Source organism: Protopterus annectens, chromosome 10.part0 (genome assembly GCF_019279795.1).
Source record: "Protopterus annectens isolate FY-2018-M chromosome 10.part0, PAN1.0, whole genome shotgun sequence".
NCBI lineage: Eukaryota > Metazoa > Chordata > Ceratodontiformes > Protopteridae > Protopterus > Protopterus annectens.
In genome coordinates this window covers 113,886,170-113,904,440 of record NC_056744.1, presented here as the reverse complement: position 1 = coordinate 113,904,440, position 18,271 = coordinate 113,886,170, and the positions used below count along the sequence as shown (strand labels likewise).

The following is an 18,271-nucleotide window of genomic DNA, read 5'->3' as shown; positions in this document are numbered from 1 at the left end:
ATTTTACTCTTTTTTTGCAACAGTTTTTTTCTTTTGTTGTAGAGTTTGTTTATGGCTGGGGACCACCAGATTGGCTTCCTTTTTTGGAGGACAGCATCTTGGTTCTGTTAGGGATAGCACAATCCATGCACTCGTATAAGTGCTTATAAAGTGCATTTGTGTAGGATTCAGCAGTCGTACCTCTTTTGTCTGTCTGCATGGGTGTCATGAAGTTTGCCACTTCTGTCTTAAGCGTGAAGTTGGCTTTGGAGAAATTTTTTAAGGTAGTTCCCTAATGGGGGCTGGGGGTGGAATGTTGATGTCTAAGGTGATTAGCTTGTGGTCGGATCTGACCAACGAGGAATTGAACTCTGGTATGGAACACCAGTCGCCCATGTTGGTAATGACCAGGTCTAGGATATTGCTGCCCCTGGTGGGTGTGTGGATAAGCTGATCCAAGGCATTGGAATTTATGAATTCCAGAAAACGAGCAAAAGAATTGGTACATGAGTAGTTTTCCAAGTTAATGGTGGGGTAGTTGAAATCACCCATTATTAGGGTGTTGGGTTGTACCCTAATATTTTCCAGTGTATCAAGAAATGAGGAGTGGGAATCCTGGGGCATGGTGGGGGATCTGTAGCAAGTTACAATTTGGATTGCGGTCTTGCCCAGAGTTAGTTGCACATGGATAATCTCAGATGCATTATGCTGAGCAACTAGCCTGGAGTTGTGGATATCCTTAATGAATCGGGACACACCTCCGCCTTTAGTTTGTCGGTCCAGGTAAAGTGGCCGAAAGGTGTGGGGTGAATTATAGCCTGGTAATGCAGGGGTGCTCTCAGGAGCCTTGAACCAGGTCTCCATCACTGCACAGATGTCGATGTTCTCCATGTTAAGGAGTGCCTCGAGTGAATGCATTTTGAGGTTTAGACTTCTAGCATTGAGTAGCATTACCCTCAGATTTTGCTTGCTTGTACCTGTTAAGGTGGTGAATTTGTCATTTGAACCTTTCCTAAAAAGGGCACTGTGGGGTGGCAAAAGCCTTAGCCAGTATCCGGGATCCCAAGGGCGACAGGTGCAGGCCATCTTTGGCAAAACAGTGTGGTCTGTCGATCATGTCATCCCAGGCAGACGGATACTGAATCCCCTTAGAATGACACCAAAAGCTTAGCCAGTTGTTGAAGTCAATCATTTTGTCCTTGTACTGTGGTGTCATTCTGGGTGATGGCAGGATGCTACTCAGGGCTAGGGTCATACCTGCCTGGGCTACAGGATCGGAGAGCTCCTCCATGTCTCTTTTCATGTAGTCCAGGGAGGTACATCTTAGGTCATTCACACCAACATGGACAATGACAGAGTCATATTTGTACTTGTTGTGGAGTGACCTGAGTGTGTGCGTTATTGGTGGATCCTGACACCGGGCAGGCAGCTGACAGTAGTTTTCTCCATGTTTAGCCTGGTGAGTGGAACATCAGTGTGCCTGACTATAGAGTCACTTATGACTAGAGTGTTGGGTGCATTGTTATGCCTTATGGGCTGTGGTTGAGTGGCACACTGAGTTTGTGGGCTATGTGTCATTTGGGTTGTGTTGGGGGGTGGAGGCTGCTTGCGTTTCAGCTTTGGAGGGCTCTGTTGCTTGAGCAGATTTTAGGTTTGTGTTTAGTTTTTTTGTGTGTGTGGTTTGGTGGTGTAGGTTTTGAGGGACTATGTGATGAGTGTGGTATGGTGCAAGTGTTTACCTTCTCCTCTTGACTGTCTAGTCCAGTCTTGGGGGAAGAGAGCTTTGCTTCCAGTTTGGCTATGTAAGTGCATCTCTCACAGGTTGTAGTGTTAGGTGGTAGGAGGAGAGGGTTGTCTGTGTACGACAGGAGAAAACACTGGGAGCTGACCCTTCGACATGCCTGGATAGGTGTTTATTTATTAAGTACTAAAAACTGTTTTCCTCTAGACAAGTGAGGAAAGTTTACCAGTTTCAGAAAGAAACAATTCACATAAGCAGGCACAATAAGCCTTTAACCAGAAACTCCCAGCTCAGAAGGGCAGAATCTACCCTCTACTCCCACAAGAGTGCAGACCACACCTTTGTAATGTAAAATAACTGGCCCAAAGCCCAAGTGCTTAAACCAGAACTAATTCACTTTTAGAATAACAGACACTAAGCCTTCAATCAGCAACTGCGAACTTAGAAGGATGTAAGCTACCTGTCCTGCCACAACAGTGCAGACCACAAACCTTCTTAATGTAAAACAACTGTTCTGAAGCCCAAGTGCTTCAACCAAAGGCTTAGAATAACACTTACAATTTAATCAGGCTACTAACAAGCAGTAATAAATGCAGCAGAATAAATGCAATTAAATACTTTTAAGAACAAGTAGCAAAAGCAAATTAAAGTAGGAAGAAACAGTAAAAGAAGATAAATAAAGTGCAATTTTTTTATATAACAATAGAAAACGAGCAAACTGATTTAAACAAATTACCCAATTAACTAGTAAAAAAGCTCAAAACTGAGCTCTGTTCCAGCAGTCTTCAATCAAGAGAAGTTCTAACTGCACACTCCTGCCACTAGGGTGCAGGGGAACCTTCTCCAAAAGAGATGGCCTGGATTAGTGCTCAGGTTATACAAACAAAACTAGATTCAGAATGTCTGAATATATTCTATGCTACAGCAACCAAGGCGTACCGATTTCAGAAAGAAACAGTTCAAATAAGCAGGCACAATAAGCCTTTAACCAGAAATTCCCAGCTCAAAAGGGCAGAATCTAGCCTCTCCTCCCACAAGAATGCAGACCACAAACCTTAATGAAAAATAACTGGCCTGAAGCCCAAGTGCTTTAACCAGAACTAATACACTTTTAGAATAACAGACACTGAGCCTTCAATTAGCAGTTCCCAACTTAGAAGGATGTAAGCTACCTGTCCTGCCACAACAGTGCAGACCACAAACCTTCTCAATGTAAAACAACTGGTCTGACGCCCAAGTGCTTAAACAAAAAGACTTAGAGTAACAGTTACAATTTAAACAGGCTACTACCAAGTAGTAATAAATGGAGCAGAATAAATACAATTGGAATTTGCAAAGCCACCAACTATAACACCACCACAAGAATAGGGTGGGGGGGGGCAGTTTCAGGACAAATGAGAAACAGAAAACAAGGTGATATTGAAGTGTGTTAACCCATCAGATGTGCAATAGCAAGCCCCGCCCAAACCCCTCTTGACACATTGCAATGTAATCAATATTCAGCATCTGTGCCGAAAGCAACCCAATGTTTTATTGTAGACATTCTCTACCAAAAAAGAAATGTTTTACTAGGGGCATAAAACTAAAATGCCTAGCAAAGGAGAAAGTAATAATTTCGACGAGGATGGAGTTCGTTGTGTGCATGGATTCCGTGTCAATCATGGTGTATTTACATATTGAAACTCTGCCCGCCGCCTTGTCATTCAAACAGGCCATGCCCATTCCTGCACAAACTAACTGGTGGGTTAATGCAGTTCAATATCGCTGAAAACAATGCCAGAAAATATATAAAATAATTCATTCAGGCAGAATTAAGACAATGCAGAACTCTGAAAGGTTAAAATGCCAAGAAATATACTTATCAATCAGCGATATATTTCCAGATTGTTTGAGACTCACACTGCAGACAGAACACCAGAAGTTTCCAACAGTGTATGCAGGAATTTACAAACAGAAACTATTTTTTAAATCAGCAAGCCTTGAAGCATTCAGATAACATAAAAGCTGTTAGACCAGTTTTATAAACTTCACCACAGGAATAGGGGGGAAGCAGTTTCAGGACAGATGAGAAACAGAAAACAATGCAGTTTCAGGACAGATGAGAAACAGAAAACAATGCCAGAAAATATATAAAATAATTCAGTCAGGCAGAATTAAGACATTGCAGAACTCTGAAAGGTTAAAATGCCAAGAAATATACTTCTAAATCAGCGATATATTTCCAAATTGTTTGAGAATCACACTGCAGACAGAACGCCAGGAGTTTCCAACAGTGTATGTTAACCAGAATGGTTTTTGAAGACGAACAATTTAAGATCAAGGGTCAGAAGCTTGCACAGATGTTTTATTCACATGGATGTCTCATTGGCCTTGTTCTGAAAGTACAAAAGGAAGTTACGGTCAAAAGGGAAAATGGTAGCATACAACCAGTGCTTAGATCTTTTCATTCTAATATTACTAGTGTTTTTGGCAATAGAGAAGTAGCTAATGGTGAACATGTGTATTCATTTATCACCATGTATACCAGCGATTTTAATAACGTATTTGATGTTCTTGTTAAGAATTGGAAGAATTTCTCCTGTTTTAATGGTTTATTAGATTTGTTTGACAGTAAACCCCAGATAGCTTGCAGGAAAGGAAAATCAATTAAAAACGTTTTAGAAACCATGGAAAGTTCTGCTGGTTCCAGTACCAGTAAAAGAAATGGTACCTTCAAATGTGGCTTTTGCACCCAGTGCATAGCTGTTTTGGAAATAGATACTGCTTGGGCGAACAATTGTTTTGTAAAAAGAACTTTTCATTGTACCTGTAACTCTGTAGGGGGTCATATATCTTGGCCCGTGTCAAAATTGCAGTGTTTTTTTTTTTTTTGTTAATAAAACCCAGGGGAGATTTAGGGATTGAATATATGAGCATAATGTAGAAATTAGAAATAAGAACACTAATAATTCACTTTACAGACATATTTCCAAAAGTACGAATCATCAGATCTGAAGTAGGCAGACTTCATTCGTCTGCAACCTGTGGGTATCGGATCCGATCTCGGATCCAAAAGCTTAGGCTCCGAGCTCCTAGCTCCTCCTCTAGATTTCGTTTGCCGCTTCAACGAATTCTAGAGCTCTGGTTTTGAGATAAGTGTAGTTTTCTGACAGGAAAATTGTTCAAATTCTCTTTTTGTTAAAAATATAGTTAGTGTTGTGTGTGGTTAAGGCTTTCCTCCCTCTTTAGTTAATTTTCTCGGGTTTTAGTTGTTTGTGTGTGTGTGTGTTTAGGCCTTAGGTGTAATGTCTGAAGCCCCTAAGGCTGTCTTTTTTCGAGTGTGGCCATAAGCTGTCCCCAGCAGATGGCCACGTTCATCTTGTGGGTTGAACACCTGTCTTCTGGTTGTACCATTTGTGCAGGGTTCAGGAGGTGAGTTAGTGCTGGCGGTCTTTTACCCCAGATACTGCTCTGCCCTCCAGTCAGCAACTTGTTGCTGTGAGTTCTCCCTCCGGCTGGGACTCAACCTCCCTTAAATTGCCGGAGGAAGGATTCTAGGGAGAGACAGAAGGAGAGGCACAGGAGAAGCACCACAAGAGGCTTCCAGCTCGGCTCCTCCATCGGGCTTCCCTGTGCCTTCTAGCTTCCTCCTCCTCGGCTCCACTCCCTCGGTTCTCTCCTGGACCCGAGGAGGAGGAGGCTAGCCCTTCCAGGAGGTCACCGAGACGGTTCTCTAGGTCGGTGGCCTCCTCTAGATCGACCTTTCGATGGCCGAAGCTGATATGGACGGATGATGAGGAAATTCATCCAGGCCCAAATGCAAATGGGAGTGCTCCTAGCCCCCAACCGGGAGGCATTAGCTCCTTCTCCGACCCATACCACGGGTTCGAGCTTTCGGCGCCGTGCAGATTTGGATCGGATCCGATTGGTCGGCGCACGGATCCGTCCCATCCCTTGAGTGCTTGCCGGACCCGACCTCTCGAGCCGAGGGCCGAGCCTCGGATCCGAGGGAGCTGGTGTGTCTTCTGCTCCAGGTCGGAGCACACTGGTCTCGGATCCGACGGTTTCGCTCCGACTCCGATCCGGATCCGGTGGGGTCGGCTCGGGCTTAGAGAAGCTGGCTCCCCTCGGCTTTCAACGTTATGGAAAGGGCACTGTCGAGGACATCCGGACCCCGGTCCCTGCCACGGCTCCATTCCGCACTCCTTTGCAGTTGGGCCAGGCCCCACCAGCCGGTCCCAGGGACAGCCCGCCTCGATGTCCCAAGTGGTTCCCTTGGAACATCCATCTGCTGAAGAGTACTCCTCGGACAGCCCCGATGAAGTACCTCGGAAGCGCAAGTGCAAGAGGAGGCACATGGACTCCCTGAGTCCGTCACTGAAGACACGGACTTGGATGAAGGGAAGGCTCCCTAGGTCACCCCTGAGGACGTCTCATTTGGAGACATCATGGAGATGTTAAGGATCAGGGGTGGTCTGCCCCAAGGCTTCTTCGACGAGTCTGTGTTCTTGGAGGCATTCGAGGCGGGCCCTTCTACCTCTTGGGTGTCCCTCCTGCTGACCCCTGGTAGATCTTATATCTATCAGGCGTGGAAGGATCCGGACACCATTGAGCCTATCCCTAAGCGCCCGGACCGCATTCTTTCTCCTCCATCAGACCGCACCCACTGGAGTAAGGGTCCCCAGTTGATGCCATGATGATGGCTGCAGCCACGAAGAGGGAATTGGCCCAGGAGAGTCCCTCCGTCCATCCTCCGGGCAAGGAGTCCCGTTCGATGGATCGCATTGGGAAGCGAGTGTTTAGTTCAGCGACCTTCTCTTTGAGAGCTGAACTACATGGCACATGTCATTAGGATGCAGCGAGATCTGATTAAAGAATACGTTGCATCTCCCGAGTCCATCTCGAGTGAGGATAAACAGGTTTACTCCACCCGGATGGCCACTCTCAGATCTGTATCCAATACATCTCACGGCTGCTGTCTCATGCTACTGAGGGAGCCGCCTTGTCATGAGGCGACAGGCCTGGCTCCGCCATTGTGATTTTGCTGAGCCCTTCAATGCCCCTTCGATGGTTCTGCCTTGTTTGGCAAGACTGTTCGCGACACATTAGTCCAGAGCGAAAAGGACGGAAGACGCTGTCTGCCGAGTCCTTCTCAGCTCCCCAGAGGTCCTTCTCTAAGAACCAAAAGGGACAGAAGAAGATGTGGTTCAAAGTCGCAGCAGTCCCAACCTGCTCCGGATAACCAGTCCTTGGCAGAGGAGGATGGGGAGGTCGTCGTGCCAGAGGCAGGGGCTCCTGGCAATTTGGGTCCAGAGAACCCTTCTCTGAGAGACCCACGCAGCAGCCCTGAAGGGTTGCCCGGCTGTCCGTCTCTGGAGGCAGTCGGGCGGTTCGATGCACCTGACTTCTTGGGAGTCCATAACAACAGACAGTTGGGTGCTTGACTCATATCCAGAGGATATTAATCAAGATTCGCCTCCCAGATGTTCCACCTCGAGCAGCTGCTAGAAAAGAGCCATCCAGCGTCCCCAGACCAAGCCGGATTAGGGTTTTACTCCAGGTTCTTTTGGTGCCAAAGAAGACGGGGACTTAAGACCAATTTTAGACCTTTCCCTGTTGAACCTGTCAGTAACCAAACAAAGTTCCGGATGGTCACCCTGCAATCTATACTCCCCTTTGAGGGAGAACGACTGGATGTGTTCCATAGACCTCAAGGATGCGTACTACCACATACGGATGGACAGACGATCCAGGAGGTTTCTTCGCTTCGGCTGGGAGCCAGTCATTATCAGTTCAGGGTCCTCCCTTTGGTCTCACCTCAGCCCCAGGGTGTTTACCAAGGTGTTAGCGGTGGTAGCGGCCCACCTGAGGCTCCAGGGATTACAGGTCTTTCTGGACGACTGGCTCCTGACGGCATCATCAAGGCATCTTCTGTGCTCAGCCAGGGATTACTTCCTTCAACTAGCACCAAGGCTGGGCATCACGATCAACTGGGAGAAATCTTTTCTGAATCCAACTCAAATTATAGATTTCATAGGAGGAAGACTAGACACCAGATCAATGCGAGCCTTCCTCACCCCAGACCGTATCGTCAGCCTGAGGTGTCATGTGACAGCAATCCTTCAACCTTCACCAACTGCAGCTTCGGGTCCTGAGGCCCTAGGTTCTATGGCGGCAGCTATCCCGCTTCTAATCATGCCCGCCACGATGCGGGTTCTTCAATGGACCCTTCAAGTTCAGTGGTCTCCTCTTTGTTCGTCTCTGGGTCAGCAGAGCGTGCAGGGACTCCCTTCTGTGGTGGCTTCTTTCTCCGGAGCCCCTAGCAGGAAGACCCTTTTGCGCTGCATTTCCCGAGCCACAGTGACCACGGACGCTTCTTGCCTCGGGTGGGGCATTCTGCGGGAAAGATTGTCCAAGGCACGTGGAATCCCACAGAGCATTGCATATAAATGTCCTGGAAATGAGGGCGGTGCTCCTAGCGTTGCAAGCACTTCACCACGTTCTTCCTACAGGGACTATTGCGATTCAGACAGACAACATGTCCGTAGTCTGGTATATCAACAAGCAGGAGGAACCAGGTCTTATCCCTTTGTCGAGAGGCCATGAGAGTCTGGGAATGGGCAATTTCCACCAAACGCTTTCTGATAGCAACGCACATTCCGGGAAAGTCCAACATCCTTGCGGACAAGCTCAGTCGCACCATCCTTTCTCCACACGAGTGGTCCCTCAATCTTCAAGTAGCGAAGAAGATTTTTGCCGTTGGGGCAACCCTGTTGCGATCTTTTGCTTCTCCCTCAAACGCCAAATCGACAATTTCTTCGCTCTACTTCCCCACCAGGGAGTTCCCGAGGATGCTCTGGTGCATGCTTGGCCTCCCGGTCTCCTTTATGCCTACCCTCCACTTCCTCTGATGCAGAGGTTTCTGCAGAAAGCCAACAGTTTGGGGAGCAGAATGATTCTCATTGCCCCATTCTGGCCTCGACAACCTTGGTTCCTATGGTCTCACAAAATCAATCCACCATGGATTCTGGATCCAATTCGGATCTCATCTCTCACCCTCTGGGAATGCCAGTTCCCAATCTGCGAACCCTGAAGTTGACAGCTTGGCTGCTCCAGTTCCAACCTTAATTAGGACTCGGTATCTCTTCACGGTCAAAGCCATTTTGGTGGCTGCTCATAAACCTTCCACCAGACAGGTTTATCGGAGCAAATGGAAGAGGTTCTCTATATGGGCAGGACAGAGAACTGTGGATCCTTTTTCAGCACCTATCTCTGCGGTGCTAGATTTTCTAACAGACCTCTTTCATCAAGGGGCCAGTTCTTCCACGATTAAGGTACAATTGGCGGCTATCTCGCATTATCACATCGGACAGGACACAGCTCCCCTTATGACAGCGAAATTATGCAAAACCTTTCTCAAAGGAGTTTTTTTATTAAGACCTCCAGTCAAGGAGGTTGTACGCATGGGACTTGTCCTTAGTCCTGCAGGCCCTTACTGCTCCTCCTTGAGCCTGCAGCTTCTGCTGATTTAAAATTCCTTTCCTGGAAGACTGCCTTTCTGGTAGCTATCACTTCAGCCAGAAGGGTGTCTGAGCTTCAGGCTCTTTGTGTCAAACCGCCTTACCTTTCTTTCTTTCCTGATAGGGTGTGCCTCAGGACCAATCCATCTTTTCTTCCGAAGGTCTCTTCTGAATCCAATATTAACCAGTCAATCAATTTGCCTGTCTTTTTTCCCAAATATTCAAACAAAGGGGAATACAAATTGCATTCATTGGATGTTCATAGACAATTACGTTTTTATATTATCACGTCAGCTGGCCACAGGAAATCAGATCAGCTGTTCGTCTCCTTTGCTAAATTTGCTCTGGGTAAAGCAGTGTCTAAAGTCTCTCTATCTAAATGGATTGCTAATTGCATATTGCAGGCATATGACACTGCAGGCAGACCTGCTCCTCAGAGGGTTACGGCTCATTCTACTAGGGCAGTTTCTACGTCAGCCGCCTTTAAGTCCCGTGTTTCGTTGGATGATATCTGCGCGGCAGCTACTTGGGCCTCGCCTCATACTTTTATTTCTCATTATAAGGTGGATGTTGTTTCTAGAGGAAGAGCATCCTTTGGCTCAGCGGTGCTCCGGAACATCCTTCCATGACGGCCGCCTAAGATTCAGGTAGCTAGGGACTCTGTCCCACAGGTTGCAGACGAATGAAGTCTGCCTACTTCAGATTTAGAAGTTATGTACTCACCATAACGTTCCATCTGAGTAGCTGACTTCATTCGGATGCATCCTCTCCATCCCCTGACCTTTATAGAGCGAGTATTTATGCTGTTTTTAGTATACTGTGGTCAGTATTTGAGGCAAACTCAATCTGAGGTCAGTCAGGGCTTGGCAAGGGGTTATGGGTAAGAGGGAGGAGCTAGGAGCTCGGAGCCTAAGCTTTTGAATTGCCGGCTCGGATCCGAGATCGGATCCGATACCCACAGGTTGCATCCGAATGAAGTCACCTACTCAGATGGAACGTTATGGTGAGTACATAACTTCTAATTTTCTTTTTTTGCTTTAGACACTGGTGAAAAATCCAAGGGGAGATCCATGGGGCTATTTCAGTGAACAGTGTAAGGTAATGTGGCAAATTAGGCTTAATGCCACTGTATCTCCCAGTCTGAATGACCATAGCTCTATAGAAAGTATTTTAAGACTAAATTCATATTCAGTTTGATGGGTAAACTATATTATATATAGAATAGTTTTTAGGATGCAATGAAAATGTGTATGTAGCTGCTACATGTAAAGTTTATTTTAATACTGTGTTACAATGTATTCTGTAATGATCTTTGATTGGTTTGGTTGATTGCGTTAGAGGGGCATTTAAAATGTGGTGATAGCCCTGTGTTGTTTGATTCTGATGAAGTCGCTTAATCTTTAATAAATTTGAATTTTGCATATTTTGGCACAAATGTTCCTTCCACGATCTTTGGTTGTTGTAATTTCAAATAGTCCTTTGGTTCTCAAAGTAAGATGTCTTTCGTAGGTGTCAGATTTGCATTTCCTTGGCAGTGCTATTCAAGAAAAAAAAAATCATTGCCAGCTTAACCAAATGTTCATTCCACAAGATCTATCTCAGTCTGTACAGCTTTTTCAAGAACTGTAGTGTAGATGAAAGTTGTACTGCAGCAACATGGTCTATGTTGCATACCTTTGTCAAGCATTTCAAGGTGGACATAATTTCTAGCTTTAGAGCCTCCTTTGGAGATGCAGTTCTCAGAGGTATCCTGTCATGATGCCATCTGGGAATTCAGTTAGCTTGGGATTATGTCCCATTTGTTTGATTGGAGGAACTGGATGAAATAGGATGTGGAAGTTATATACCTGCCCATAGGTCTCAACTTGCTAAGAGGTCAATGTGGAACACAGACCATTGCAATGTGTGACAAATAGTCAAAATGTGGAACACCCTATTTTCGCACTGCGTGAAAAGCGTGCCATGGCCGTTCAACCAAAATATATAGGAATGAGAATGCCACCTTTAAAATGCTGTCGTCTTTCTACTATTTTGTGCTGACAGCCCTCTGTACTTTCCAGAATTCCATGCAAATAAAAGTCATGTACACTCTGTATATGTGGTACATAAACAAACAAGGAGGAACCAGGTCTTACCCCCTTTGTCGGGAGGCCCTGAGACAATGGCAGTGGGCGACCTCCTCCCAACACTTTCTGACAGCAATGCACATCTTTGGGAAATCCAACGTGATAGCAGACAGACTCAGCAGAGCGACAAATGAGACTAACATTTATGGAACAAAGACAGGGCATGGCAACAATGGAAAAAAATGCAATGAAACCTTGCATCTAGTATTTCTCGGTCTCAGGAAAAAACAAAACATTTAATTTTGCTAAGCTCATCTACATAAAAGAAAATAGGCAGTCATCTTCTCCTAAACACTTCTATAAAACAGTAAAACTGCTAACTGGACAGATCACAGACACAAAAGCACATGACCTTTAACCCAGCCACTGAGCCCCCCAAAAAAGCTACATTTACATCTTCCTGCAGAAACTTTCTATTAGAAACTATTACTACTCTGGCAAACTCAATTCCATCCCATATCTCTCTCCACAAAGATTTAATGACAATGCCCCCATTCACAACTGTATCCTGTGGCTGAGTAGTGCCCTGTATTCTATTTTAAAAAGCTTATTGTCAAAGAAACAAACAATCTCAGACTTTAAAGCTAACCACCATTTCAGGGGCAGCATTTAACAAGTTGTACTTTAACTTCATAAAATTAGCACAATCTTGAATTGCCAAACCTCTTACTCATGCCCAGACCATAGCTACGATACAAAGTCAGCAGAAACTGTTGATAAAATGTAATATACTTCGTAGCAAATAGCTAGATAACAGTATTCAAGTGCAACTATGTAAAAAGTAATCTTCAGCACCTGGTTTTCCAACCCCTCCACATTTTCTTCCAACTAAATCCATTAACTCAACCAGTCAAAGATAAATCAGAGAAGAATCAGGGACAAATAAAGAATTAGTCAGGAAAATTTAAAAATATTCCTACCATTAGTTTGAGTATTGACAGAATAAGAGAATGCGAATTATTGGTCTGAAATTCAAATGCATAAGCAAATCCCCACACACACAGACAATGGTCAGTACTGGAGAGAAAGGGTGTATACTTTGGGGATGTCATGGTTATTTTACTAGTAGTCAGGTATACAGTTGGCAAGATTGCAACACATTGATCATAACTGGATAAGCTGCAACTAACCAACTGGTATTTGTCACAGGAAGTCCACCCTTGCTGTGTTCCTTTTCAACATGTTTGTGTGACAGGTGAGTTGGTATATATAAGTAAGGAGCTTTGGGGGTAAATGGGACTTGCCCTCCCTGTAAAATAGTAGGGTGGTAGGGGAGAGCTTAATGGTTGAAGGAGTACTGGAGCCAAAAGAAAAAAAATATGGAACTGTACGTTAGGGAACACAAAGCTCAAATTACCTGTTCCTTTTTCTTTGTGATTGGTGCTGCAAATATAAGATGTCTACTGATCTGCTTTTCAGAGCTTTATGCATGAATGGGCTATCTTGTAGGTGAATTTCTACTTTAGTTCTAAATTGAAGTTTAGCTATTTTTTAGCAGTTCAAAATAATTATTTGTTGTTATTTGAGTAGTCTATTAAGGGCTATCACCCACTCAACAGGACTATCTGGAAGGTAAAGAAGCACAAGACCAGTTAAGCAGATTGGGTCACAGGAATGCATACTTTTGCTCAAGACCAATAAAGAAGATTTATATATGAAAAAAAAAACATTCATTTTTACAAAACTTTCTGGTTTTAAAATCTGCAGCATTGAAAACAGTTCAATACATTTACCCTACACTCCTCTAATGCAACCTCCAACATCAACATTTGCAGAAAATACCTGATTTTGCCTGACACTGCTGCCCCTACCCTCTTACAACTTGTGATTTTCTGGTAAAACAAAGAAGATTTCAGTCTGTGAATAATGCCACACGTAGGTGTTCCCTGCTTCTTATGCTTCATAAAATGCACAGTGATGCGAAACCTGTTAGTGTATTAGCTTTCTGCATGGTGCAAAAAAGCTAGTAGCAGTACGTGATTTGCCGCATTTTGTTTCTCCTGGTTGGCTTCCTTTACCTTTGGAGCAGTTACTTGACTGGCTGTTATAGTGCCGATTGGCTATAATTGCGACATAAGGTCCAGTCAAAAATTTTGCACAGAGCGGAGCATTCACTGTACAGTGGGGAACGGCGGAACAGTGGGCTAATTCAGTCGCAGATACAGAGCATTCCGCGCAATCCGGAGCACTTGGCTGCTCAGTACATACCATACCACTGGATCTTTTTCATTCTTGTTTATCAGTTATGACCTCTCCTCTGTCCTCCCCCCCCCCCCCTTTTAATTTGTCACTTTTTTTCCTAAGGACCTGGTGACCGACTTGAAGCACTTCTGACACTTCCTAGTTACAGCAGAAGGATACATTTTCCTGTAAGGGATGCATTTTTTTGTGGTCCTATTAACTTTAGCCAGCAAACTTGATCTGAGGGCACTCAGAGCACAGGCAATCGTAGCCGAGTTTTTTTCTGAAGAAGGTCAAGACAAGAAGCACTAGCAGAAGGCCAGGTCAGATCCAACAAGCGGCTCATGTCCCGTTAGTCATATTTCAGAGAATCCATTGAAAAGGATCCAGTGTTATGATAAGTCCATAACTTCTGCTTTATTTACTTGAGGGTGTTTGTGCACGCTTATGTTAAGTGAGAGGGACTGTACCATACCAGGGGGACTGTACCGGGTTGCTAAGATGTTCAACATCATAAAGATGGTTTAAATTTCCCTGTTCAAAGTATAAACAACCAGCATTGTAAGTGTATGGCAGAAACAAACCACTTCACGAACTAAACATATTGCTGTCTCCAAACAGGTGCCAAAGACTGAATGATTAAATGTTAAATTAATTGATAGTAAAATTATTTTATTGCTAAGTCCACAATTTAGTCACAGCTACAACTTGCCATCTGTGAAGTGCAAACATCAGGTTTTGTGGATGTATATATGTGTATGCTAGTGTGGCTGTTGAACAACAGTGTTCAAAAATGTGTTTTGGTTCCTAAATAGATTGAATGGACTCTTTGTCGAGTGAGTTTTCATCAAAAAGGTTAATAATGTATTATTGTTGTTATGATTGTGGGAGATAGAAAAGATGGACCAGGCTAAGAATGAACACTGGTTGGCTAACAAACTAAGAGAGCAGTTGTAGTAGTTAACAATAAGGCATCAGAGACACTTTGCAAACTTCTGGAAAGTAACTCATTTGATGGCACAAGGAGACTCTTGTCAGGTTGCAAGGCAAAGACAGGAAGATGAAGAAGATAGTCATAGACAACATTCTTAGGGGATGCCAGCAACATGCAACATAATAGAGTTAGTATCCAAACCCTTGAAAAAAACCCAGAATAAACCACAGCTCTATTAGAATGAGCCTTAACGGAGGAAGGAAGGCTCTTGCCATGAAAGGAATAACAAAAAAATATATATATATATATATATATATATATATATATATATATATATCTTTAGAAATCCACCAATACAACTTGAGGCACTACTCATAAGCCACACTAACTTTCATTACCTTTACAACCAAATTCCACAGGACTGCAATATGCTTTCTCCTTTCTGACATATACTTTATGACAAGCTCTTCCCATTGACTTAAAGGAAATAAACATTTAATTCAGAAAGCAATTCAAAAACCAGCTCTTCATCAAAGCAAGCCAAGTGTTCCTGCTTCAACAATAACACACTATCCCCGTCTCCTTCCTAGTTCTCTTCTCCTCTGACAGAATCACTGAAGATTGACCCACTTTAGAAACTAATGTAAATGTACTTTACATTCTGCTTGTTTACTGTAATGTACATGTACCTTTTTTTCCTGTGTAACTAATGTCTGAGCTGCTCTGTTATTCCTTACTTTGCTTTGTGAAGTCTTTTGTATTTCACCCAAGCTGAGCCTCAGATTGGTCAGTATTGATCAGTGTAGTATCCGTACCTCTCAACTATACAGATTTTTCACAGAATGTCCAGATTTTTGCCTCATATTTTTGATCTGTTCCTCATAAAAATTGTGTTTTTGACAAATCTCTGGGATGATCTAAGGATTAAAGTTACTAAATAATGGCAAGTATTTGAGTTTCAGACTTCACATCCTTCAGAAAATGCATGCTAACAGAAATCCTGTTATTCTACCAACATTCTAAGTTTATAAGAGCAATATTTAAAATGTGTCTATTTTTAGGCCTTTGTCCCCCCATTACAGCAGGCAAGATTTCTTGCGTTAAGAGGTTGATATTTATGGTAGTACCACAGTAAACCAATATAAATACATATCTCTTTATTGAATTATCTTTAGGGGACGCAAGTGGTAAAAGTAATGGAGCATTTTGTATCAACTTTGTACCATTTTGTGCTTTATTATTCTGCTATAAAATAATTAATCTGACAAATTAAGATAATGTGTGTAGAACCCCACTCACCGTAGTCATTTTTGTAACTGACTGTTAAATTAATTTTCCATTACGTTTTGAAAGGCAGATCAAAGTTGCAGTTTCGAGGGCAGTGAATGTTGTAATTCAAGTATGGGTGAAAGATGTTTTCTTCTTTGCCAGGGTGGCACTCAGGGTTTAACTGTGGTTATCCAAGGGCAAGGCCAAACAACAGGCCAGTTGCAGCTGATTCCTCAGGGAGTGACTGTAATCCCGGGTCCAGGACAACAGCTGATGCAGGCTGCTATGCCAAATGGCACAATTCAGAGGTTCCTGTTCACCCCTTTACCAGCTGTATCATCAGTAGCAGCTTCTACTGTCCCGGTGACAACGACAGCAGTGGCAACATCAACGGTAGCTACTCCAGCATCGGCATTAGGTATGTTCTTTATTAAAACAAGCATTTGTAGAATACTTTGAAAGAAAATTATGCAAAATTTGTGAGTCAAATATAGTCTGTTGTTTGTTTGTTTTTGCATTTATAACAAAACAAAAATCATGTGCAGCATCAGTATACAAAAGACTGTCTTTTTACATTGATTCCCATCCATTAATGCATTATGGAGGTTTTTTTTTTGTTTTTGCTTTTCTCCCACTTGCTGTCAACCATTATTCCTTATATAACTTGACTGGCTGTATCATTTCCTATGGGCAAGAGTTGATTAGGAGAGACTGTCAGCCAAGTAGCCATCACAGGTTTTGTATGATTTTGTTCCCATGCCTGATGACCATCAGCTCTCCTGTCGATCAGACAATGTACTGTCTATGAAAGACCATCATGCAGGCATTCATGAGTATGATTTGTGCTCTTGCCAGTATCCTGGCAATGACAACACTTTTTTATTTTATGGTCTAACTGATCCTGCCTCTCAAAGTGATGCAACTGCTTACATCATTGTAAGGGCTGTCTTTGTCCCTATGTCCATGCATTTTTGCTCCCCCACATATACTGACAACAGTTATGATCACCAGCTTTGGCATACATTCTCGCATCTTCCTGGAACTGTCTCCCTGTATATTGGGAGGCCTCTTCTCTCCAGTAGAGTCCCTATTATTAGAGCAGTGGTGTAAGTCTGGGAACTGATGTCCTTCCGTACTAGGTTTTGCATAGCTGCCCTCCCAGCTTGCACCATCAGATACCCATTGCACTACTCAATCTCAGGTCATCTGGACTGTAGTCAGGGCTTTATCCTGCTGTGCTTCCAGCACTGGCTGCTATCAAAGATTTTCTTAGTGTGCCACATTCATCTTACTTTTTAGTGCCAAACATTCTCGCAGTGCTGGCTCATTGGTGTGTATGTTTTTATACATGTGCCAGCTTTGACTAGAAAGCCTTCAATGTGCTTGGTAAGGACTTGCAAACCATGTCCTTGGTTCCTGTGTTAGCCAGTCTATCCTAATTTTCCTTGACAGGCTACCCACCTTCTTCCTCCAAAATGGATGAGCAAGCATGGGCTAATACACTCCCACTTTCTGCTACCCCCAGTCTCGTTTGTCTCCCAGCATCTGAGCACCCTAGCTGTTGGTCAAACTTGGGCTTCCTAGTCATAGTCGAGGCTTCATTCCTCTACAACACAGAGCAAACATCCCACACATTTATTTCATTTATGGATTGCTTTGTTTTATATTTTCTGTTTTACACTCCTTGGCATGTAAGTGAATCAGACTTTCTTACTGATGTTGCTTTGTCACAACTAGGAATACCTGCTACTTAGTTCCCACTGGGTTCTGCTCAGTAGTGTTTTGCATTTGCCCTTTTTGAGAACTCACCACTACCAGATTTTTGAGCAACGTGTTGCTTGGCTGATTTTGTCTTTGTCTCCAGAAGGGAGTACTTCTCAGACAAGGTGCCAGCAGTGGCAGACTATTTAGTTTTCACCCATTCATCACCAGTTGTACTAAATGCAAAAAGCCATTATGCAAGTGATTGGAAATGGATCTGTTTCATTACTGTTTTTACCTTCTGTTCCTGAAAGAGCACTGCAGGATTAGTGAGTGTGTTGTGTCCCCCTTTTCCCAGAAATATGTCAGTCTCTGCTTACTTAGTCTTTTTTATGCCAGTCTTTAAAAGCAAGTTTTTGTCTCAAGCATATCATTTTATTGTGTGGACATGATTGGCATTATTCAGTGTAGTCACTGGCAGCATTTACTATTTTAGTAACAAACCAGTCTCCATTCCGAAACTTTCATTAGTAGTTTGATTTGGAGTTACTTTTACAACTTTCTGTAAAGCAGATTGTCCCAGTGACTAACAGATGTTTCCTTTTTCATTTAACATCATGCTTGTTACTGTCCTGATCGTTTTTGCAGATGGTGATGTTATAATCATGTGCAACAGCCTCTTTTGCTGTCACTGAATTAGGAGCAGATTTTCAGAACATGGAAAACTGTAAATGCTGCCTTCTATTTTGCCCATATTTTGAAATAACTGCGGAACACTATTGTTAGATGCTATGTACATGTCCTACTTATCCTTGAATCATTCACTCATCTTACCTATTTA

General features: G+C 43.5%; 1 protein-coding gene across 2 annotated transcripts in view; it reads left to right on the top strand.

Annotated features, from left to right (window-relative positions):
• The window catches only part of BPTF (bromodomain PHD finger transcription factor), a 3,500,764-nt gene that overhangs the window by 3,007,211 nt on the left and 475,282 nt on the right, over positions 1 to 18,271 (top strand). For both annotated transcript variants that reach the window (XM_044085088.1, XM_044085087.1), the window contains one exon: positions 15,892 to 16,147. In XM_044085088.1, coding sequence (XP_043941023.1) covers positions 15,892 to 16,147 — 256 coding nt within the window. The remainder of the gene's footprint in view (positions 1 to 15,891; positions 16,148 to 18,271) is intronic.